This window comes from Thalassophryne amazonica, chromosome 8 (genome assembly GCF_902500255.1).
Source record: "Thalassophryne amazonica chromosome 8, fThaAma1.1, whole genome shotgun sequence".
NCBI classification, from domain to species: Eukaryota; Metazoa; Chordata; class Actinopteri; order Batrachoidiformes; family Batrachoididae; genus Thalassophryne; species Thalassophryne amazonica.
In genome coordinates, this window is record NC_047110.1 from 70456585 (window position 1) to 70481322 (window position 24738).

At 42.5% G+C, this 24738-nt stretch overlaps 2 protein-coding genes across 2 annotated transcripts in view; one reads left to right on the forward strand and one right to left on the reverse strand.

Moving 5' to 3' along the window:
• The window catches only part of gtf3c6 (general transcription factor IIIC, polypeptide 6, alpha), a 24392-nt gene extending 19129 nt beyond the window's left edge, over window positions 1-5263 (reverse strand). The window contains exon 1 of the mRNA XM_034176618.1: window positions 5160-5263. The gene's annotated coding sequence lies outside the window, so the exon portion shown is untranslated. The remainder of the gene's footprint in view (window positions 1-5159) is intronic.
• Window positions 4210-24738, forward strand: LOC117515858 (zinc finger homeobox protein 3-like). The gene is made up of 11 exons (XM_034176614.1): window positions 4210-4856; window positions 7320-9024; window positions 9109-9647; window positions 9735-9948; window positions 10563-10670; window positions 11537-11673; window positions 14885-14995; window positions 16536-16692; window positions 16960-21758; window positions 21863-22522; window positions 22600-24738. Exons 2-11 carry the CDS (start codon window positions 7356-7358, stop codon window positions 22714-22716), a joined length of 8511 nt encoding a protein of 2836 aa, XP_034032505.1. The 5' UTR covers window positions 4210-4856; window positions 7320-7355; the 3' UTR covers window positions 22717-24738.

Consider the following 24738-nt stretch of genomic DNA (forward strand, 5'->3'; position numbering starts at 1 on the left):
ACACGTGATTTCTTAGTTTTTTATTTTTTAATAAATTTGAAAAAAAAAAAAAATTTTTACATTTCCATTATGGGGTGCTGTGAGTAGAATATTGAGGGGAAATGAATTTACTCCATTTTTGAATAAGGCTGTAACATAAAACAATGTGGAAAAAGTGCAACACTATAAATACTTTCTGGATACACTGTATACCACTACAGATATCTTATACAGTAAATAGACAGGAATGATTACACAACTTCCATCATCCTCCATCACTGGTAGAACTAAGGAATTTAAAAACAAGCAAACAAAAAAGAAAAAAAAAACTAACAAAACTAGAAAGAAACAAAACAAAAATATTCTAATCCATGAGCCCAATTCTGTTTTTTATATTTTTTGATGACCTCACAATGCTCAAGGTGTGATAAGGTTAGTTTATATTCCAAAATATTTTCAATAAGTTCTGTTGTTTGACCTTTTGCCTGGCTCTCATTCACGCAAAGGTCAGAGGTCAGAGTCAGCCTGAGGGCAGCCGGATTCCTTTCGTCAGGATGATTCCCCTCTTGACACACAGTCTGATCTGAATTACCATGTTACTCTGAATTGTGCAACAAATACATGAAATGCATTTCTGCAAAGTCTCACTGTGGAACACGCTATGAGTTCTGGTCATTTATTGTGTGGACTGCACTTTTCCACCTGAAACAGACATTCAACACGCTTTACAATGATACCTCACATGCACCCATTTATGCATAAGCTTCCTAAATGACCCTGCAGCGATACAGCACCTGTGTTATTGTTCAAAGCCATGCAGGTTTGTGGAGGACAATTGAGATGTCACTGAAAAGAATATTTTGTGTCTGCTCTTGTCTTTAGTTGCATTTGTAAGGAAAATTTTGCTTGTAGGTATTAAGACATAACTTACAGTACACAAAATGGGGCGAAGTGTCAACAATTCCACTCCATTCACCATGTCTAATTTACAGCAAAATCAGTCCCAGGTTTACTATATGTTTTAGGGACTACATCCCTATTAATACCAGTTTTTAAAAAGTATTATAGAAAAAAGTACAGGCATGTTCATACCATAAAAATGGTGTGGGAATATTGTTTTCTGTCTTTGATTGGGGTTCAAGCCAAGCAGGCAACCTCTGAGTCAGAGGCCTACTATTAAAACCTGTTTAAATATAAAATAAACTGGTGTTGGACAAACCTCGGTTTTTAAAAGAAGAAAGAGAAGGAAAAAAAATAACATTTTTAATATGAATCAGACAAATCAAATAAAACAGGTTGCGAATCCCCCATATGTTGCCTTGTTCCCCATTTCTGGCCTATATCATTTATCTCTGGACGATGGTGGGGTTGTCATGTCGACAGGCCCACAAGTTACTATGACAACGGCTCAAGGGGAAGCACTTGCTAGGGAGGTTATTCCTTCCTTGGGGATGTAAGAAGGACACGGGAAATGCGAGTGAAGACAAAGATACAGGGACTTTTCAACACCAAAAAGGCTTAAAGGGGTCATACTGTGCATAATGCATTTTTATCTACCTTTTTACAAATATATATGTTTGGAATTTAGTGCTAAACATCTCAAAAATCCTACATACCAGCACATATAGAGGCTGTTTTGTTATATATAAAATGCAAGCATGAAATGAGACATTTTGGACTTTTGTGACATATGCAATGAGCTTGCCTGCACTCGGAAACACCCTCTTGGGTTCTGCAAGAAAGACAGAAATCCTCTTTCTGCAAAAAGCAGTGAAGGCGTGGCACACGCCAGTTCCTTTCTGTTTCAAGCAACATGCACAGACATAGGTTGATTCTTAGTGGGGCCACAATTTTTCTTCCTTTTTTTTTCTTTTACTGACATCTAGTGAGTTATATTAGCAGGCTGAAAAGTTGCACAGTATGATCCATTAAATCAGGAAAGGTCACGTTGGATTAAGCTATATGTGTGCGTTTAATGTAAAGGTCAGTTTACATTTGGAGTCATAAAGTGGTGAACGTATAAACGCTGCGGAAGCCTTAGTCGGAGAGGGCAAAGTTTGTTGCCTATTGGAAAAGGCTTGCCTGCTTCTCTGCTGTTCATGATGTATTGCACTTTCTGCTCAGTGCCACCCTGGAGCACAAAGGGGCGGGGTCAAAGCAGGGAGTGACATTAAGGACCCTCCAAGGTGTCAGATGGGTCCCTGGCTTCGCCCCACATTTTGTCATATAAATGTCATAAAGACGAGTTTAGAGTCAGGGAGCTTTTGGCTGGGGGGTATCACTGTGGTTAATTGCCCCATTAACAGTGACAGGGCAAATTGGTGGAGGGCCTAACTATATATATTACAGTGAAAACAACAACCTCTGGCTTATACCTGGGGGCACGGAAAAATTTGGCTTGTTGTACAGTTTGACCAACAAATGACTGAATGTGTATGTAAATTGTAAACACAAATTTACATTTCCATAATTTCACAAAAATATTAGAGTTCTATATTTGTCACAGAAGAAAAGGAACGCACCAGAGCAGGAAAACGTCTCTCCTCTTTTCTGCATGAGCATGTAAATGCACATATTGAAAGCACCAGAAGTAACACTATTCTATTCTCTATCTGCGGACAATTTATCATTTTTGTATTGTTAAAAAAAAAGTAAATAAAATCATTAATAATATTGCAGCCTGCTTCATATGCATTAATTTGCATTTTTATTGTTTCATAAAGCACCAAATAAAACACAATTTCAGAACAAAATTCCCAAGAAATTGGATAGTTACGTAAACTTTAATGACAGCATTATGATACGACTGACAAATAAAGGCTTGTCACAACATTTAAGATTTTTTTAAATTTGATTTAACACCTAACGGAATCAAATCAAAACAAATAAATTTCATGGTTTCAATTTCTATTTATAACTGAAACTTTCAGCATGTGCACCATTATCCTAAAATGTCAGCCTTAATTTAATTTCAATGAACATAGTTTTTAAAATTAATTTGTGTGTGTGTGTGTGTGTGTGTGTTGCACGTTTCTCAATGCACTGACACAACTTGCAAGTCTGAAATAAAATCTAAAATGTTGTTTTACACACACACACACTCACACTCACACACACACACACGATTTCCTTGTGATAACCTACAGTTTTTACACTCATCAAAAGAATAAATTTTGAATGTACAAAGTACACTTTGTTTCTATGCGTATTATTCAGTGCTTTCCCCCGTTTCTTTGTTTTTACATATATTTGTACAAATGAGAGAGAATAATTAAAACATCAGTGCACTTTAAAGTAACATAAGATAAATCGTTTATATCCATGCACTTTCTCGATGGTCTTGCAGGAATGTTTTTGCGCAACAACTGCAGTGCATCCTTCCCATTTTATTTCCAGTTTTGTTGCAACACTGCTTATATCAAATCTTACTCAAACTGGATTCATACCGGTAAGACTATAATAAAGTAAAGGCATCCTGCTGTTTCATCTTACACATAAAGTGCAGTTTTCACCTTGTGTAAAAATGGATCGACAGATTGCACATCCAGCGTGAAATTCACAATAGTATTATCATAACAATGGAGCCGAGTGGCGACGATGTGAGACGGCTGGAGCAGAAAAAAAAAAAAAAATTAAAAATTAAAATCTGAGTCTTTGCAGGCAAATACAGCAGTGGACACTTCTGTTTGTGCTGCATTATTTTAATTATGTAAAGATACAAAGAAGAAAACAAATATGCAGCAAATCCTTTGAAGCCTGCGCCAAAAAAGAAAAAAAAAAAAAAAATCGGGTTGGTTTTCTTTTATATTCTGTCTGTTTCATTTTCTAAATCCGATGTTATTGTCTTTAGTACAATAAACAAATTTTATATTAAACATGTAATTCTTAGTGTCCAAATCAGGCGACAAAATAATGTTTTTCAACTCAATCACTCCCACTCATTTTAATATTTCTCAAGCTTGCTCACATTTACATTGTTTTTCGCACTATTTCTCAAGGGGAAAAAAATAGCAGCATTTTATAACCAATGGGGTTTTTTTTTTTTTTTTGATATATTTGACCTTTTCACAGTTCCTCTATAATAGCGGAGAAATATTAGTTTGTCTTCATTAGTTTTTTTTAAATTTAAAGTTCGTTGATATTTTAAACCATTACTGGATAACTGGAGGATTATCTGCAATGTTATTTTTCTCTCCAATTCAAGTTCTAAAAAAAAAAAAACCAAACAAAAAAAAAAAACGTAAGTGGGAACATTTTGAAATAGATTATATCGCAAATGGCCAATTAAAAACACTGTTTCAGACGTAATTCTCCTATCTTCCTCGTCTCCTCACGCCTCCTCTGTAGCTCCCCCCCCCCCCCCCCCCCCCCCCCCTCTCTCTCTCTCTCTCTCTCTCGCGGAATCCGATTGATCCAAACGGGCTAATTAGCGGCGTCTGCGCAATTACGCACATGCGCACTGCGCGTAATCTCAGCCATTTTTCGAAGGAAACTAATTAGCAGGAATAAAGAGCCAAGTGTTTTTTTCTCCCCCCCCCCCCTACAGTGATCAGAAGTCATTCTACCTCTGGAGCGCGCACAAACCCTTCCGTCCCCCTTCTCTCTGTTTACTCCAGCCTATATGTAGCTTTAATTAACACTCCTTTTTGGTAACAACTTGGATCAGCCGCTGCTGTCTCTCTCTCTCTCTCTCTCTCTCTGTCTCTCTTTCTCTCTCCTCCACATTTTTCCCCTCCTGCAACGTAAAAAAAAAAAAGAAAAAGAAAAAAAAACGTAGAGGATCATTCATAAGGAATGAGTGGGCTCTCTCAACGATTGTTTTCCGGACTATTACACTTCCAGCGTACGGATCTTTGTACCAGCGCTGCTGCAGAAATGTAAGTGTACATTTGTTTACGGTATTAAAACGCGGCGAGGACGCGCCCGGTGGTCTTTTTTTCTTTTTTTTTTTTTGGAGAGGGGTTGTTTGTTGGTCAGTATAGCCGGTAAATCTCACTAATCAAGCTTTTCTGCTGTGGATCACCTGTTACTGAATGCTGGAGGCTGTGAGGTGGTTGGATCGGACTGTAAACAAAGTAGTCTGGGCGTCATGTTGCTCACCGACTTGACAGCCACGGACAGGAAACCGTTATTCCAGTGCATGTGCCTTTGTGGAAGAATGAAAAATATAACGCTGTTACCTTGGTGGGCTACGTCTGGTGGATTATATGCATTAAAAAAAAAAATCCACTGTATCCTCCATCGCGCACGTTCAAAACATGATTTTATCCATGTGGAAGAAAATGTGTCCAGTCTGCACAACATAATACAGTATCCGAAAGTAAAGCAGCACAACTCTTCTCTCTCCTTTTCCTCTCTTCACCACATACCTCTCTCAGCTTTCTCTCACTTCTGCACGCACGCGCACGCGCACAGACAGCGAACAAGGATGCTTTCATTGAGTATTTGGACATAAATGGTGGGAAAAAAAACTCCCTTCAAAATGTAGGTCATATCACTTTTATTTTTTAAAGACGTGCAATCAAGGTTTTTTTTTTTATTCAAATGTGCATGGGAAATGTGTTTGTGTGTGTGTGCCCTCATGACCAGATCAGAAGGCGCACGCACGCACACAAACACGCCGTTAAGCGATGGCTTCCCGCACTCGTGATCGATGGAGAGCCAGGAATGCTTGTATAAATAGTTACATTGCCGATCCGGGGTTATTGATTGCAGTGTAAATGAAAATCTTTATCAGATTAGAGACTGACTGTCCTGAGCTGCTTGAGCCGTGCACGTCCGCGAGGACAGTGGGCAGATGTGGTGGGCAAGGGTTCGTGGCCTGTGACATAAACACAGTGCATTAAAGCACCATCAGAGAGGGAGATGTGAGCCATACATCATCAGGCTGCAGAGAGAGAGAGAGAGAGAGAGAGAGGGGGGGGTGTTGGAGGAGGGTCGCATGGTTGAAGGTGAAGGGGTACATTAAGGTCTTTCCTTGATTAAAAAAGGGTTTGTAATGAGATTTTACAATATGCACAAACTCAGATGTGTCTGCCTCATCTGCCATCCATCACTTAAAACACAAGCCTGTTGCTGTGATGTATGATTGCACTGATGTAATGCTCAAATCTGGCAAATCTTAAAATAAATAAATAAATAAATGAAATTCTGATAAATCTCATTGGGGGGCTTATTTTGATTCATCTTATTATATCTCATATAGTCATTTCATTACATTTATCCTACTAGTTTAGGTTAAAAAAATACCCCAAAAATTTCAAAATGTTGCATGATTTATTCTCAGCTCTAAACACACAATTCTGATTATGACAAAAACAAATTCCTTCTGCTTAATTAATAACTGCATAATGGTTATCACCGGGGATTGAGTGGTGTAAAACTGTTTCTTTCACACATCTTTGTTTATAGTGAACAACCTATGAGATTAATGAAGGGAATAAAATAAATAAATCAAACACTACAGGTGTTTCAACAATGTAGAGGATCTGAATCAAATGAACCGAAGCAGTGTAAGCTTCACACAGGGTTCACTGCAGAGCCATTGTGCCAGATTATGTGGCGTATACTGGTTTGTCAGTGTGTCGCATCTTTTTACTGTATGATCAGCTGTTTAATTTGGGATTTTTGTGCATCACTGTATTGTACTTTTATTATTAGAATTTATTATTTTGTTTTTGGAGTTTGGTTAGTGCTTTTTTTGTTATTATTATTATTAACGTGTTATTTTCGGTATATTATTATGAAATAGGTTTTTTGGCTTATAAGTCACACTGAAATACACATTGCAAGGACCCCCTTCCCCAGGCTAGTTAAAAACCAAACAAACAAATAAATCGGGACTGATACTCCGGAAAATATGCTGGGTGCTGTTTACATTATGTGCTCTATGATCCCAACGCCTCACGTGAGCCACTTCAAAACATGCAGATACTGACACACTGGTATTAAAAAGTGTTCTTTTATCTGTTTTTTGTGTGTAAATCTCAGTGGCAATTTAGTCGAAACCCTTTAGCTCAGAAGCATTCAGTTCTTTATTTAATCCTATCCCCTGAGGAGTATTATAGACCTCCTGCGTAGCCTTTACCCGCATTCCTCTACCTAGTTTAGTGCTGGTGTTATTGATTTTCCCATTACAGTCTAACGCTAACCCCTGAGTAACCAGGCTCCGTGTTGCACAACGTGAAGGCTGTATTGAACAGATGCTATCGAGGGACTCTAATCAATGCCTTCCACTCTTATGCAATATTATTTACATGGCCTGTGTTCTCCTTTATTCATTTTTCTTTTCTTTCTCTGTCCATCTTGTGCTCTTCTTTCTCCAAATCTGAAATGAACAGGTGTGGTCGTGATGTGTCGCTGCTGTAGCCTCTGGTATGGACAGTGGTGTGGGAGGAGGAGGAGGAGGAGGTGATGGAGGGGGCGGAGAAGATAGAGATGCTGACCTCGGTCCGCAGGCGTCGACTCTTCCTTTCCTGACCCCGGCGGCCATTCCTGATAGGGGGTCATCCTCTCATACCTCAGCTGTGGTCCCTCCCAAAGAGCCGCTGAACCCACCTCTGCAGGTGGAAGAGGGTCCAGAGGGGTCTGTGGCCAGAGAGGAAATTCAGGGAGGCGAGTGGAAGGATCGAGGTCCACGTCCGCAGGAGAACGGAGCATGTCAAATGAGGGGGATGACGGGAGACTTTGGGGGGGACCGTTTGTCAGGGCAGAGGACGGAAGAAGGGGTGGTGCACACAGGTGCGGGAGAGGTGTCCATTACAAGGGGCCTCCCAGCAGCCCTCAACGACAGATGCGTAGAGGAAAAGGAAGAGGACGAGGCCGTGTCAAACCAAAGCCAAACCAAATCCAAATGTTCTTTATTACCTCAACAGAGCCAGCACAGCTCTGCTTCCAGCACTGCAAAGGCCAGTGGCACACTCGACAGCAAAACAGCCGCCTCTCCAAAGCCCTCCCCCACGCCTTCCTCCTCTCCAAAGCCCTCCACTTTTCTTTCCGCCTCTCCAAAGCACTTCATGCCTTCGGCCTCCTCCTCTGCCCTGCTGAGCGAGACAGAGGTAAAAGACATTAAAGGAGATCAGGGCTGGATTTCTGGGTTTCCTCAGAGCTTTAAATCCCAGCAGTCTACTCTGGCTTTTCCACCGGCAGACGCCGAGTCTATCGGCACACCGGCTGACGATGACGGTCTGGCAGGGGTTCCTCATTCTTCAATTTCCAGTGGAGATGGTGCCAAAGCTCCACAACCAAATGACAGCCAGGTAGAGACGGAAGGGGATGAGGAGAGAGACAAAGAAGGTGAACAGAAAGATGCTGTCCTTAAAAACCATGAACTTTCTCCTAATTCACTGACAAGTCACATGACCATAATGCATTCACGCAACTCCTGTAAGACGCTGAAATGCCCCAAGTGCAACTGGCACTACAAGTCTCAACATACACTACAAGTCCACATGAAAGAGAAACATCCAGAGACGGGAGGACAGTGCTTGTGTGGCGCTTCGGGTGGAAAGTGTATGTGTGGCGGCGTGACAAAGGATGCGTGCGGGTACTGCAGTTCGGGGAAGCCCCATCCTCGTTTGGCACGTGGTGAAACGTATGCCTGCGGTTATAAGCCGTACCGCTGTGAGGTGTGCGACTATGCTACCTCATCGAAAGGCAACCTCAGCATACACATGCAGTCGGATAAACACCTTCACAACATTCAAAACGGAGGACACGCCAGCGGTCACGCTCACGGTTCCCACATGTCCAATAACGGCAGCTCCTCTAACAGTCAGGCCGTGGATGAGCCGACATACAAGCTCCCACACACTGTACCCACATCCACTGTCCAACCTCCCAAGGTAACGCCGCCTGCACATGCCCACTCTCACAGCAAGCGGTGGCGGTGTGACGTGTGCGACTACGAGACCAGCATTGCCCGCAACCTGCGCATCCACACCACAAGTGAGAAACACACGCATAACATGCTGCGGCTCCAGAGGGGGTACTACCTGTCCCACTGCCGGAGCCTCGCCCCCCAGTTGAAACATCTACAAAGCACAGGTGAGTAAGAAACCACACGTCACACTGTTGTCCAACCTGAAAATTCTGGTTTGCAAATCTATTTTTGTCTCTTTTTTCCACCAGGTGGTGAGCTCTCTTTGAACATGCGACTGTCTGGTCAACAAGTTCCAGAACAACCAGTCCCTATTGGATCCACATTGACTCCTTCTCCCTCCCCCTCTCCATCTCCCCCTCCAGCCCCATCTCTGTCCCCTACTGGACCCCTCTCCCTGTGTGTCTTCCAATGCCTTGTCTGCTCCTGCTTCTCATCAGACAGCTTAGAGTCCATAGAACAGCACTTGAACATCTCTCGCTCTCTTCCTCAGTCTGACTGGTGCTCACTGGTTGCTGGCGGCTGCCACTGCAGGTTGTGTGGCTACACCACTCCGCTGAGAGCTAATTTCTCCTTACATTGCCAGACAGACAGACACCGCACTAGGTACCAGCTTGCGGCCCACCTCCAGGAGGGCGGCGACAGAGGTCAGGAGGGCGCTGCCCTTATTGCTAAGGGAAACCCCGTCCAACTGCGGTGCAACCTGTGTGACTACGTGACCAGCAGTCTGGAGAAGCTCCGTGGACATTCCCTCAGTTCGCACCATAAAGCCAGCACCCGAGTCTACCGAGTCAGTACAGACTCACAAGCAGCACTTGAAACAGCATTTATGTCACCATGATGTCAGCCACACTCATTTCATGCTTTATGTCCTTAGTTCTTGCAGCAGTATGACGGTGAGGTTGATGGAGGTTCATGGCTGTTCCACTGTCTCCTATGCAACCAATCCTCCTCCTCTAAACTCCAACTGCTGAAACACAGTCAAAATCCAACCCATCAGCAGAGGGAAGGGCTACTACAACTACAGCCAATGGGTGGAGAGGAGCTGGCAGCCATTTTTACCATCAGGAAAAGCTCCGACATTGTTGCAGGTGACAGCATGAATGTCAAGTATGTTCTGACCACGTTGCATGTGCTAGGTGACACTACAGAGGTGAAAATGGATTAAGATGAATAGACCGAGAAAATGAGTAATGGCTGTTGCTGAGCTATTGATCAAGTTAATTGATTAGTCAATACACATTCTTGTTATATCCCCAATTACCCGTGACAACAGCTAACTAGCACCTGCTAATCAATGGACTGATATGAGCCCCAAACAAGGACGGGGGAGGTGGAGGCCAGTGGTTGCATGTGATAAAATAAACTTTTATGTTCTCTGTATGGCCTGAAATGACAAAATGATGATTAAAGTAAATAGTTCAGCATTTGTCCTGTTTAATATGTCTATGTTGTCTAAGTTGTCTCTATGTGGATTAAGACTCACTGTGTGTTTTAAGTCCATATTACCTCTCCCCCACCTCTGAGGAGAAACTAATTGACAATCAATGCTTGATCAATTGTATGTGGACACAAGCAAGAAAAATGGAAGCGTGGATTGTGCGATCAAGAAAATAATGTAAAGTACAATTAGTGTGATTGTGAGGGAACACTCTGTGGCCCAGTGTGCATGTGTAATGTAATAATTTGTCTTGATATCTCGTAGGAGAGCTCAGTGAGGCTATGGAGACATCCAGTGAGACCATGGCTGGTCCTTTGGACCAAACCAAAGACACGTGTGACTTAGGGTTGATGAAGTCTTCTGAGAATGCAGGTGGGGCTATTTCCACATGCCAAATAATTCAGATGGCTAATCTTTCAGAAACACATTTTACAAAATATTAAAGGGGAACTACAGGATTTTGCAACCTAGGCTCTATTTTAGACGAGTTAGGGGTCATGCTTTCACTCAGGATTAAAATGAAATTAATCGGCATAATACTGGTTTAGAACACAAACATAGTCACAGCCTAACCGGCTAATTAATGTAATGGCGTGGGGCAAGCTAAAAATACACTCTGTAAACCAGTTGTTGTCACCACTGAACAGGCGAAAATGCCGTTAGAAGTCTCCGGTGGCACAGAGAGGAATGCAGGGGTAAATGTGCACATGTTTGCCTCACTATATGTGAAGAAACTTTTTTAATATGACTAATTATTATTTAGCTGTTTTCCTTAGCCTAGCCCTCCTCCTCACTGAGGCATGACAAGTCGACTACCGATGAGAGGCTGCACCGTGCTAAGGGAAGCAGCTAACTGTATAATTGGTCGTCTTAAAAAGTTTCTTTACATTTAGTGAGGTAAAAATTCACCCGTTTCCTTCCAAAGGGACCCTCTCCATACTACTGGATATTCTACATGATATTTTTGCATGTTCAGTGGCAATAAGAAGCAATTTACCGAGAGGGATTTTTGCTTGCAGCATGCCATTACATTAATTAGCTAGTTAGCCCATGACAGTGTTTGCGTTCTAAACCCGTAATTTGGAAATCAGTGAAAAATGACCCACAAAACATCTAAAAACAGAGACTAAGTTGAAAAATGTCATATTTCCCCTTTAATAGGAACCTCAAATGACAGTATGAGGTTCAGAGCCCAGTCATTGTATTCTTATATTAACATGTTATTTTTCTTTAAGAAGAAACTTTGGGGGAGGAAAGAGAAATGAGCGAGTTATTGCCCTCAGTCAAGCGTCCATCTTCTGGATACGAGGAAATGGAAAGCTCCATCTCAATTAAACGTCCCAGAATGCACCAGCAGCAAAATGAGAACCAGCAGGTGAGAATCTTACGTACATCTATCATTTTAAGTACGTGCACATCTAGTCAGGTGCTTAAGTATTTAGACAGTAACACGATTGTTGTAATTTTGCCTTTTTGTAATTTTGTACACCACTATAAAGCAGTTGGAAAGACACAGTTAAGATATGACTGAAGTGTCGACACTCATCTTTAATTCAAAGGCTTTAACAAACGCATCAGATAAAGATGAAGGAATTACATCATTTTTATTCACAATCCTTCCATTTTCAGAGGCCAAAAGTAAGTGGCCAAACAATCCTTTAAATAGAAGTATTTTTGGTAATACTTGGTTTTGTAGTCAATGACTGCTTGAAGGCTGGAATCCAGGGATATGCTGAGTTTCCTTCCTTAAAATGGTTTGCCAGGCCTTCACTGCAGCCTCCTTCAGTTGTTGCTTTTTTGTGGGTCTTTCTCTTTCGCTTTGTCTTCAGTTAGTGAAAACCATGCTTTTTTGGTTTGAGGTCATGTGACTGGCCATTGAAGAATATTAATTTCTTTGACTTGAGAAGCTCTTGGCTTGCTTTGACAGTATGCTTTGGATTATTATCCATCTGCAGTCTTAAGTGGTGCCCTACAAGTTTGGCAGCCATACATGCCCATGCCATTAACAGATGATAAACTTGACATTATCTGTCCAGAGAATCATGTTTCACAACTGGGCAGGCTTATGTAGATGTTTTCTTACAAACTATAACCTGGCCTTCCTGTTCTTGAGTGCTACCAGTGGTTTTCATCTTGCTGTAAAGCCTCTGTATTTACATTCATGAAAGTACCTCTTGATTGTGGACTTTGTCAGTGATACACCACCTCCTCCAGAGTGTACGATGGTTTGATGCTGCAAAGAGGTTTTTCAAGGAAAGAATTCTGCCCTTATCTTTTCTTCTATGACCATGCATACCTTTGGTGTTGCTTAGCTCTCCAGTGCATTTTTAAGAATGTACCAAATTGTTGATAATTGTTGTCACTCCTGATGTTTCTTCTCAGTCTGGTTTATTTTGGTTTGCCAGTCTAATTATGGCCTCCTTCTCTTGCACTGGTACCTCTTATTGGACTTTCCAGTGTACATCTACCAAATGTACATTCAGAACTTGGAGTCAGATGCTCTGACTGATACGTAGTGGTTGATGACAGGTGTCACTGCAGGTTGTGTGCCTACACAACTCCACTAAGAGGTAGTTTCTCCTTATGGTGCCAGAGAGACCGTACCAGGTATAACTGCTTTGTGGTGGTTTCCAGAGGCAAAACTACAAAAATTGTGTCACTGTTTGAATTATGAGGCCTGGTTGTTGCTGTTGTCTTCACAACCCTGCTGTACTGAAACATGGAACCACACCAAACCAAACTGAGCTTATGACACATTGTTGGGTCCCATCATTATGGCCTTGATGTTGATGCTGATTATTATTATGGCTGTGGAAGTTCTGAGAGAGACAGGAAGAGACTCAACAGATTAGTCAGAAGGGCTGGTTCTGTCCTGGAATGTACTCTGGACCCCATAGAGGTGGTAGGTGAGAGGATGTTAGCTGAACTGATATCAATTATGGTCAACCCCTCTCACCCCTTACATGAGACTGTGGGAGCCGTAAACAGCTCCTTCAATAATAGATTGCTGCACCCTTGGTTATTCCAACTGCAGTCAGACTGTATAATACTTTAAAATGTTTTTAGTACCATAACCACCTGCTGAAATTTAACTACGTTTCCTTCGCCTTTTATGCTTTAATACAATGCAAAACTGAGCAATTTATTCTGTGCAATAATTTTACCATATCTAAACATACTTATTCATATATATCTCACTTATATTTTACGTAACATGCTAACACCAATATTTATGCACCAATCAGCAAACATTGCAATATACTTTACTCACCTTTCTTTAACGTAAACATTTTTCTTTTCTTTACTATTGTACAACTCTTGCTGCTGCAATAAGTAATTTTCTCCACTGTGGGATCAATAAAGTTTATCATATCTTAGCTTATTGGTGGGTCCCATAAAGGTCCCATATTGGCATTAAAATGAAGACAGACTTTTAAGTAAGTTTGAACACGTCGAACTAGCATGATTGTCCTTCATGCACATCATTATATGGTGTGCTGTGATTGTGTGATGTTTCATTGAAATCCACAAACCTGTTTCGAAGAAGTTTCACTTACAAGACTCGAGGACAGACAGCCAGATGGACTGGATCATTCCTATATATCCCTTCAAAACACAAAACCTTAGTTTTCAGGGGGATATAAAATGACTATTGTATTTTTATTATGTCTGCTAAGGACGTGATAAACTCATAGGCATTTATTTATTTATTTGTCTCTCTGTTAGCAGGATTATGTCAATACTACTGCATGACTTTTGATGAACGTTTCACCACAGATAGATATTAGGCCATGGAAGACTCCATTGAATTTTGGAGGTGATCTGGAGCCGGATTCTGGATCAAGATTTCACTTTATATAGGCTTTTAAGGATGATGTCAAAACTACTTCATAGTTTCTCACCAAATTTGCACCACGGACAGATATTAGGCCATGGAAGACTCCACTGAATTGTGGAGGTGATCCGGCTCCAAATTCTGGATCAATGTTTCAATTTGTACGCTTCACTTTGTCAGCCTTCGAGGATTACGTCAAAAGTACTTAATGAATTTTCAACCACATTGCTGTTAGGCCTTGGAAAACTCCATTAAATTTTGGAGGTTATCTGGATCTGGATTGTGGATCAGAATTTTACTTTGTAGACTTTTACGGATTACGTCAAAACTACTTCATGGATATGACACCATGAAGTAAAACCAAGATCAGGAAGACACTTTTTTGTTTCAGCTTGTGAATTAAATATCAGATTGCAACATCTTGATCAGTCAGACCATTCTGGATCAGTATGCAATTATTGCATTATGTTGTGGAATCCAGATCCAGGTAAAGTCCGGGCCACGATGTGAATCACATATCTTTTATTTTGAGTCCTCGTCAACCCTTGGTGTACGACAGAAGTCTCGGATTGCTCTTGTTGGTCATGATGTTGATTTGGGAACTCTGAAAAACAAGTCACGTTTTGGTCTCTCCCCGGAAGTGATGCATTCCTGGATGTCATTTAGGAGTACATTTTCGTAGAAAGATTCACAGGAACATTAAACTCTTTAAACCTTTGTTTTCCCCACTCCCTGCCTTCTCTTCTTTTAGACTGTCCAATGCCCTTTGTGCCAGCTTAAAGTTCCATACATACATCTTAGACAGCATCTCACGCATGTGCACAGCGTGGCCCAGGACTGCGTAGACAAGCTCATCAGTGCCGTAAGTGTATTTGTTGTATGTGTAGTTGTCAAGAAGCAACAGAAATAAAGTCAAAGCGATGGGGGATGGGGAGGTGGGGTGTAGGATGAAATGTAGGGAGACAATTCCATTAAGAAGGCACCAGAGAGAAAGGCAGCATTTTTTTAATGCATGTTTAAGTAGCTCCCTGCTATCATCTTTGATGCAGACATGCATTCTGTATCTATGTGTGTGTGTGTGTGTGTGTGTGTGTGTGCGCACAAGTGTCTTCTCCTGCAAGGGAGAGGGGTTTGACTGAGTGAGTGAGGGAAAAGCCAGTCTTTCTATAATGCATGTTTAAGTAGCCCTCTATTACGAGAAGTGCAGTCAAGCTAAAAAGGGGCCCCCGTGCTTTTTACTGCGTCTCTCCAACTAACAAAGACTGGTCATCTATCCACATCACCATCCTCCATCTCCCTGGCCTGTATGCTAAGAGGCCTTTGTCCCTTGCTCTCTTTGCCTCCACTCCACTGACTGCTTTTCACCCTTTTTCCCTTCTGCTGTCCTGTTGCCCCCCCCAAACACACACCCGAAGCAACTCCTATCATTCCTATTCTGCAGTCTCTTTCCCTGCCCCTCCCTCCTGTCTCTCTCAAGCTCTCAATTTCTTATGCTTTACACCTCCCTTCGTCTCTCCTTCTCCGAAGCAGTTTTTTTTGTTCGTTGCCCCTTCCTTTCCTCCCCCCACTGTCGTGCTCCTCTCTTTTTCATATTCCGCTCCCCTTACCGCCGCCTTTCTCCCTCCCTCACTTTCTCTGATAGTAATTGAGGTTCATTAATTCAGACTGAGGTGATGATGGCCATTATGTACCTTGCTTTCCAATTACGCTCTCTAGATTAAGCCTGACCTTCAGTTTTCTCTGCAGCGTGCGTGTGTGTGTGTGTGTGTGGTTGTTCTTCCTTCTCTCTTATGAAGCTGTTACGCAGAGAAAACTCTTGTCATGTAAATCTCATCCTTAGCTGCCTGTCCTTTCCTAAGGCTAGCTATATAGCTGTACGCATAGATGGAGTATTTACTCTGTGCTTGAAGCTGTGGAGATGGAGGCTTTCAATATGAAGGATGATTCTAAATAAATTCATTATTCAGCTCAGTAAAGTTTTATTAAACCCTTGGGGCACGTTGGAAGGTGGCGAGGAGCTGAAGGGCAGACCCACATATCCCAACTATATATATATATATATATATATATATATATATATATATATATATATATATATATACACACATACCTCTTGCCAGATTGATGCGTCTAGCTACATATGGCGCTGTGTAGGCAGGTGCGAGATATCGCAATACATTACAGATGCAGATCTTAATATTTTATGATATGAAGAAGGGGTTGCAGGCACACAGTGTTTATACATCTTCATATTTGCTTCCTATTAGGCTGTACAATTACACATATTTTATTAATAATGTTGGGTTAACACAGGAATAATCCACATTTCTTTTATTCTGAAAAGTCTAACTGGTAACAGAAATAAAGATTATACCAGACAGATCCTGTTCTCTTTCTTGCAGGTCACACCATCTGTGGAGCAACTGCAGGCTCAGCCTGAGACGGAGCTACAGACAGAGACAGAATTGTGCCCAGATGATACCCACAAAAATAAAAACATGAAAAACACTGAAAATTGTTCTGATTCTCATGCCACAGTCCAATTACAGGAAAACAAAGGTGGGTGTAAAATGTATGCTAAAATTGAAATAGGAAAAAAAGAAAAGAAAAGCTGCATGATTCATCTCAGTCCATGAGTCATGAGTCATATTAATGAATTAGAAGAAAATGTTCTGCCAAGCCAAATCATATCAAAATACAGGCTGTCTTGCTGGCTTCATAACAGTGTAATTTTTTAATTTTAATCTCTATTTTGGATTTATTTATTTATTTTGTGTGTGTGTGTGTGTGTGTGTGTGTGCGTGTGTGTGTGTGTGTATTTGTTAGGTATTTCAGTGGAGAATACTGAGGAAGATGTAGCTGCACCCAAAGACGTTACAGCGCTACTCACCCCACCCCTGGAAGACACCACCCCTCACCCTTCCAATGGTAGACTGGCTCCTCAGTCGCCAACTCATACGTCTCCCTCCTCCCCACCAGCGTCCCCATCCAGTGACCCTCCTCCCCTTTCTGATCGTCATGGTTACCGGTTCCGTTGTAGCAGGTGCAGCCTGGCGTTTCCCACTCAGGAGAAGCTTCAGCTACACTGGCAGTACCATGCCATGAGAGCGGCGACAGAGTGCCCCCTCTGTTCCAGACAATGCAGAAGTCAGGAGGCCCTGCAGAGGCACATGCAGAATACACACTCACAGCTGGACAACACACAGGCACACAATACACCCATAATGCCTCTCACTACCCAAGAATATACAGAGAACAATAAGAGTCCCGTTCAACAAGAATTAGGTTTGTCACCTCAAGTCGGACAGGAAGCGGAAGATGTTGAAGAACAAGACATTGAAGAAGAAGGGCTAGGAATGGAAGGAAAGAAGGAAGAAAAAAGTGAAGGTGAGATTAAAGAGAAGGACACTGTTGTCAAACTTGATGGGGGTGAGAATAATTTAACTGAACCAGACAAAGGACCACAAGACGAGAAAGTACCAGAGCACAGTTCTACCTCGCTGGTCAAAAAGATCTTCAATCCCACCATGGATCGCTATCTAGACCCATCCCGACCTTATAAATGCACCATATGTTCTGAATCTTTCACACAGAAAACTATTCTTTTGGTCCATTATAATTCTGTGTCCCATCTCCACCGGGCCCGAAGAGCCCTGCAGGATTCCGGCCAAAGTCCAACTGCGGTTGAGACTCCCCGTGGCCCAGATCCCAGACCCTACCGCTGTCGATTGTGTGGCGTGGGATACAGTCAGAGCTCTACACTTGATATACATCTTCGCTCTGTTCTTCACCAGACTAGAGCTCGTGCTGCCCAGCAATCAACTCCACAGACCCCAGCTTCTAGCACTCCTCCCACTACTGCAACCCAGGATATTGTTGCCAGAGAGGAAATGTTCAAGAATTTGCCCTTCTCCAAGAGGTCAGACACAGTAAACACCACTGCTTCTTCTTTATTAGGTCCGAGTTTAGCAGTCGAGACCCAACTGACCCTCTCTGGACAAATTGACAGCCAGCAGGCTAAAATGAAAGTGGAAGAGCTGCTGGCATCAAGAAACCAGCTAATGCTTATACAGCAACAACAATTAGCCCAGGCACAAGTCCAGGCCCAGTTACAACAGCATACGGCCCTCCTGCATTCCCAGATGATACAGCACCTTTCATTAGCACCAGATAATCTCCTTAAACAAACCTTCCCACTGGCATCAGACAACTTACTGTCTCTGCAACAGCAACTTCTTCTGCCCTTTTACTTGTCTCCAGACAAGAAACTCAACCCAGATTTAGCAAAGAGCCCAGAATGTAGCCATTTAGAATCCAGCAGCAACATCTCAAAAGAACAGTTTAAGCCAGAGGCTAGAAGAGATCCCCCAGTTGAAAAAGAGAAACAAAAGCAGACACAATGTTCAAATGTAGCTGTTAGCTTACCAAATGATCATGTACAATGTGAAGCAAATATTGATGCAGGATGTGATGAAGTATCCTACAACCACAAAGAAAAGGAAAACACATCCAGCCTTGAGGAAACAATGAAAGAAATGTCTGCCTCCACTGTTAAAACTGAAGGGCAGAAGGAAGAAACAAATGCCTCCTCTCTTAACATTCCTGGGTTGCAGTGTCCTCCTCCCAGAGTTCCATATGCTGCTGTGAATGGGGAACCTCTCAGAGCTTTACTTCAGTGTTATGGGTATGAGATGGCTCTCCAATATATACAAAACAGACACAGACACCAGCAGCAGATAACAACTCAAATGATAAATATCCAAGATTTCTCTATCAATAAGAATGAAGTGTGCTCTGGAGAGGAAAAGGATGAATTAAGGCAACCATACGATGGAAATTTGGCAGGGTTTAACCTAGAAAACAAACAACAAACACAAGATAATGTACAGATGGAAGCCGCATTGCTTGATGAAAAGCAGAACAAAGAGGACAAGTCCACATACCAAAAGAAAGGATGCTGTGGAAAAAGAGAAAAGTGTAGAGACTGTGGTAAATTTTTTTCAGATGCCTTGATTTTAAAAAGTCACCAGGAGTACATTCACCGACTGCTGTTTCCCACTGCAGTACTGGAAAGGTTTTCCAGAGAATATAGGTTGCATTATGACCAGATGTACCCTCTAACACAGCCTAAACCAGGAGAGAATCTGACTGCTGACACTCAAACTGAAGGCCCAGCTACATCTTCAGAATCTGAACCAGGAGTGGAACCAGCTAACACCCAAATAAGAAAAAACACACCTTCACCCGCCCCCTTAGTGTCAGATCCAGTTACCAAAAAAAGTAGTCCTGTGACAGAGCTGACACATAACACCCCTGAACCTTCACCTCCAGTATCTCCTTCTGAACCTGGACCAGTATGTCCACAACAGCAGGAGATCATCCCAAGCACATATGCTACATCTACATCTCCAACTAAGGCTATATCCCTTGCTTTACCTAAAATACCTATGCTCCCTTTGCCCTTGCCACAACTTCCATTACCCCCCCTACCCCCACTACCTTTACCGAAGCTTCCACTACCACCCATTCCTTTTCCAATGGATCTACCTCTTCTACCTCCTGTTCTGATGCAGTCCGTGGCTCTCCAGCCCCAGCCGTGGTTGGAGTCAAGTGTGAACCCTGAACTGGCAAAACACTACCAGTCGCAACTTAGCCCAGTATTGCTAGGACAACAATCTCAGCTAAGTCCAGCATTATTACCCCAGCAACCCCAGCTCAGCCCAACTTTGCTAGGCCAGCCTCAACAGCTCAATACTGCATTGCTAGGCCAACCATCACAACCCAGTCCCATCCAAGTAGGACAACAATCCCAAGTCAGCCCAACACTACCTGAGCAACAACAATGCAAGAGAACACGAACGCGAATCTCTGAAGAGCAACTGACTATTTTGAGAAAAAACTTTGATATTAACAGTCTCCCCAGTGATGAAGAGGTCAACAAGATGTCTGCTCTGTCTGGTCTGCCTCACAAAGTCATCAAACATTGGTTTCGCAACACGTTATTTAAAGAGCGCCAGCGAGACAAGGATTCCCCCTACAACTTTAATAATCCACCAACCACTGCCCTGGAGGAGTCCAGAGGGGAAGTAACCCAAAATCAGCTAATAGAATGTTCACTATCTTCAGTGTCTCCGGGCCTTCCAGTTAACAGTTCGCCACAATCCCAGACATCCGACATCCAGAGAGGGGAGCCCAATAGGGGCCGTCGCTCTTCGCGAACCCGCTTCACTGAAAAACAGTTGGAGACTCTGCAAGGAGTGTTTGAGGCTACTCCCTACCCCAGAGAGGAAGAATACGATAGATTGTCAGTGCTACTGTCCCTCCCTAATAGAGTCATTGTTGTGTGGTTCCAAAATGCTCGACAGAGAGCCCGCAAAAATCAGGACAGGGGGCCAGATGATGGGTTAGAAGGGAAGAACCAACATGAAAACATTTATAGACAGAGAAATGGGTGCTCCAAGAGTGATAATTGTGATGATGATAATAATGAGGATAACAGCTGTCAAGATGGGCAAAGTGACTGTCAAAATGAAAACTCCATGGATTTGACTTATGAGTACTACACCCACCCCGACTCACCAGATGCTGATTCTTCTCTTCACTGCACAGAAATTGAGACAATGAATTCCAAAGGTGAATCATCATCTTTTACTACAGAAGAAGAGGGAAAAACCAGCTTGGTGCAAGCTAACATGAATAACGACCTTGTTCAAACACAACCCGTAACTCCAGATGCAGAAAGTCAGCAGAAGGTAACTGTTGAGGCCATGCAGATTCTTTCTTCTCCAAAACCTGAATCCCAGCTGGAGCCAGCAATCAGTTCAGAGAGACCCCAGCCTCACCCGACCTGTTCTTCTCAAAAAACTCTTACCACTATGTCCTTGACATCTAATTCCAGGAAGGGACATACAAACAGCCTTCCTTGTGATCTAGCTGTTGAAAAACCTGCATCATCTAGTCTACCTTCTCCTCCAGAGGCTCAAACAAACCAAGCTCAACTCCCTGACATAACATCTGGCCTATATACAGAAACACGGTCCCAAAGCCAGATCCAACCCCTAAATCCTGCTCAGTTCCAGTGCTCTTTCTGTCCCTTATCACTGCCGACATTCCAGCTGTGGCAGGAGCATCAGACCAGGCACCTCTTAGCAGCTCAGTCCCAGGTTCAACTTTTCCATTCTAGCTTCACAGACCGGCCCATGCCTTACATGATGCTCCACCCAAACCACACCCTGATGGCCAGCCAAATGCTTACAGGAGCCATGTCTCAGTTGCATCCGACTTCCACACATCCCATGATTTCACAAATACATCAACATACAAATGGTATACAAATGAAAAACACAATTTCTGATAACACAAGTAACATCCTCACCAACCTCTCTCCACCGTCTCTGTTACCTGTGAAGCAAAGTTCAAAACTTATGCCAGAAACTAGCTTAGAAGCCCAAAGGGATGGGAGAGAAGTTGAAGAGGAACAGAGAAGGGATAAGCGACAGAGAACTACCATTACCCCAGAGCAGCTGGAAGTGTTGTATCAACGCTACAGCTTGGACTCCAACCCCACTAGAGGAGTCCTTGAAAGTATTGCACAGGATGTGGGCCTCACAAGACGTGTGGTTCAGGTACTTAATGGATGTGTATGTGTGCGTAGTTATTGTAACATAAAGCTTAATAACTTAATAATGTAAATTAAACTTTAAAAAACAAACTGGAATTTCCTTTGCAGGTCTGGTTTCAGAACACCCGAGCGCGAGAGAGAAAAGGACAGTTCCGATCAATGGGGGCAGGATCCAGTTTCATCTTGGGTTTGAATCACTTGCGTTGCCCATTCTGCAGAGCTCTCTTCAAGGTAAAGAGTGCTCTGGATGCCCACATGAGGTCACGTCATTGGGCAGAGGCAGAAAAAACAGGCTATAACTTGTCAATGAGTAATGTGTCCAATGGTCACACTGGGAGCATGGCTACATCATCGATCATGGACAGGCCAGGTCCGTCTGTGTCCTCCAGCTCAACCCCAAAACCTCGCTATGTCATCAACCATAAAGATCTCTCCATGAAGTCTCCGCTGAGCTCTTTGTTTTCAAGTACTGATACGAACAACCCGGAGGAGGAGGATGAATATGCTGAAGAAGAAGAGTACCCATATGAGGAGTGTTCTAGTATGGGTGATCAAGGTCCTCTTACTCCTGAAGGATGTGGAGAACTGTGCTCAGACTGGGGTGGAACGCAAAGTCAACAGCGGTATCATCAGCAGCGCCAGCGGACACAGATGACCCACTTCCAGGTTCTCCAGCTCAGAGACTTTTACAGAACCCACCATACACCCAGCCGTCACGAATGTGAGGCACTTGGCCAGGAGCTCGGACTTCCTGTCCGTGTGGTGCAGGTAAGCATGCAGACATAAAATGCTGTTTCCTTTGTATGTGCCAGAGGGATACTTTCTGAAATAAAACATTGTTACAGGTGTGGTTCCAGAATGCCAGAGCCAAGGAGAAGAGGGCTAGGAGCCTGAGCTCAGACTCTACAGACAGGGATCAGGCTGAGCTGACTGCAGGGGCAGGGGAGAGAGACAGAGCTTAAGAGTGGCAGACTAGGGTCACTTTGCTTCTGTTGGTTACATTTTCTCCCAAATGCCCTTTGAAGCTACACTCTGTCCACTTTGCTGCCAAACCTGTAACCTGGACACCCCAAAGATGCAGAGCCACAGTGGCCAAAGAGAAGTGCTCTCAACTGAAAGTAGGAGAGCCCAAAGTCCTGTCTACCAGTTTTCCTCCATCCGTATTGTCCTTAATCTCTTCCCTGGCTCACCATTTATTGTAAAACAGAGCTCCTTTTCCCTATTCTGTCAGACACCCTACTACAACCAAACACCACCTTGATTACAAACCAACCAGATGCCACAGAGGCCAAAGAGCATTCTCAAAGCATGTGACCTCACTGCCCAGCTAGACCTGCAGTCTACCTCTCGGTCTGCCCGACATACTCCAAGCGGACCCTCCACCTGACACTGCTAGCTGACTAGCTGTGTAGCATGTGACACCAGCCCATACAAGGCTGGAAAAGAAATTAAAGAGATTTTAGTGTAAATAAAGAGCTCCAAAAGATAAACTTGAAAACAATGAAGTGGTGGGAAAACACTGAATAATACCCTTGAACTAGATGGAGGTATTTGCATAGAGCTTTTGTTAAGAATGACTCAGATTCCAAAGCTCATAACCAAAATTTTACATGTCTGTGGATTTAGTTTCAACATGTTTGTTTGCAGTAAACAAACTGCGGAGCTGACGTCTGTATAGTGAAAGGGTGAGAGCTGCAGATGGATAAGCTGATTACCAATAGACTTGACGCAGTGCCCGAGAGCAGCTTCACCCTCTACAAGCCAATGATGAGTCTTCTGTTGTACACGTCCACCTTCTATGTTCTTTTAGTGGATAACAACCCAAATAGCACAGAACGTAAAGGCCAGTTTGCCCCTCAAAAAGAGGCAAACTATTTTTTATAGCACTCAACCATTATACTGTATATGAAAACTTTAACCAAACTCAAATTGACATTGTATGTGTGAGTGTGTGTGTGTGAATGTGTTTAGTAATAGTTTCTTTATATATATCTTACGGACTGAGATAAACTGTCTTGCTTCAATACAATAGTGTCATGATTCAGAAAAGATTATGACAGCTTTGATATTTTTCAGGCAAGGAGAATTTACTGCCTTTCTGTTCTATTTGAATATACCAATGGCTTACTAATGTTATGTGATTAATGTAAAGCTTTCTACGCTCAGGTCCATGGTTCCACGTGGCTCTACTTCAGATCTGATCTTACTGGTTTAGTTTTTTTTTAAGCAGAAGAGGCATGACTTAACTTTTAAACTGACCCAAGTTGTACAAGATTATCTGCAAAACCACTTCTGTATTTCAAAGATCTGAGCTTTTCACCTGTGAGTCATAGATTGTTACATAAACCTTATTGAAACTAAAGTGTTTAATAGCGTGAGGGGTAAATGTACAGTATTTAGCTTTTGTATGGTTGACTCAAGACTTCGTTGGATGTTTGAGATGTTCCCCTTTTTTCGCTTAACAAACAGGGAATTGCTGCGCAAAGCTGAGGAAAATTTGGGATGTTGTTGATGTTATTTTTGTAACTTAATTTATTCCCCCTTCCCCATTTTCTCTCCACAGTAGTTATCTTCTTCCTGTGTTCATTTGCAAACGTCTTTACGTTAACAGTAATAATATTATAACAATAATATCTAAACAATAATTAATGCTTTAAGACAAAAATCCAAAGACGTGATAATACTTTAACCATATGACCTACAAAAAAAGAAGGAAAAAAAAGCGCTACTGTTTACTTGATGATGTTTATTGCTGTTTTTAAAGGAAGTAAGGAGTCTCTATGTCTAAGCTACTGTTTTCTGCCTCTCATAAGCACACTGGAGACTGTAACCAAAACCCCAAACTATAGAGCCATGGCAGTCTGTAATATAACGGTTAAAGAGTTTTACTTCTCTTGAGAAATGTGGTTTATTTTTCCTTGTTTTTTTGTTTTTTTTGAAGCATAGTGTTGAACTTCAGCCCTTAAGGATGTCCAGTTTGCTGC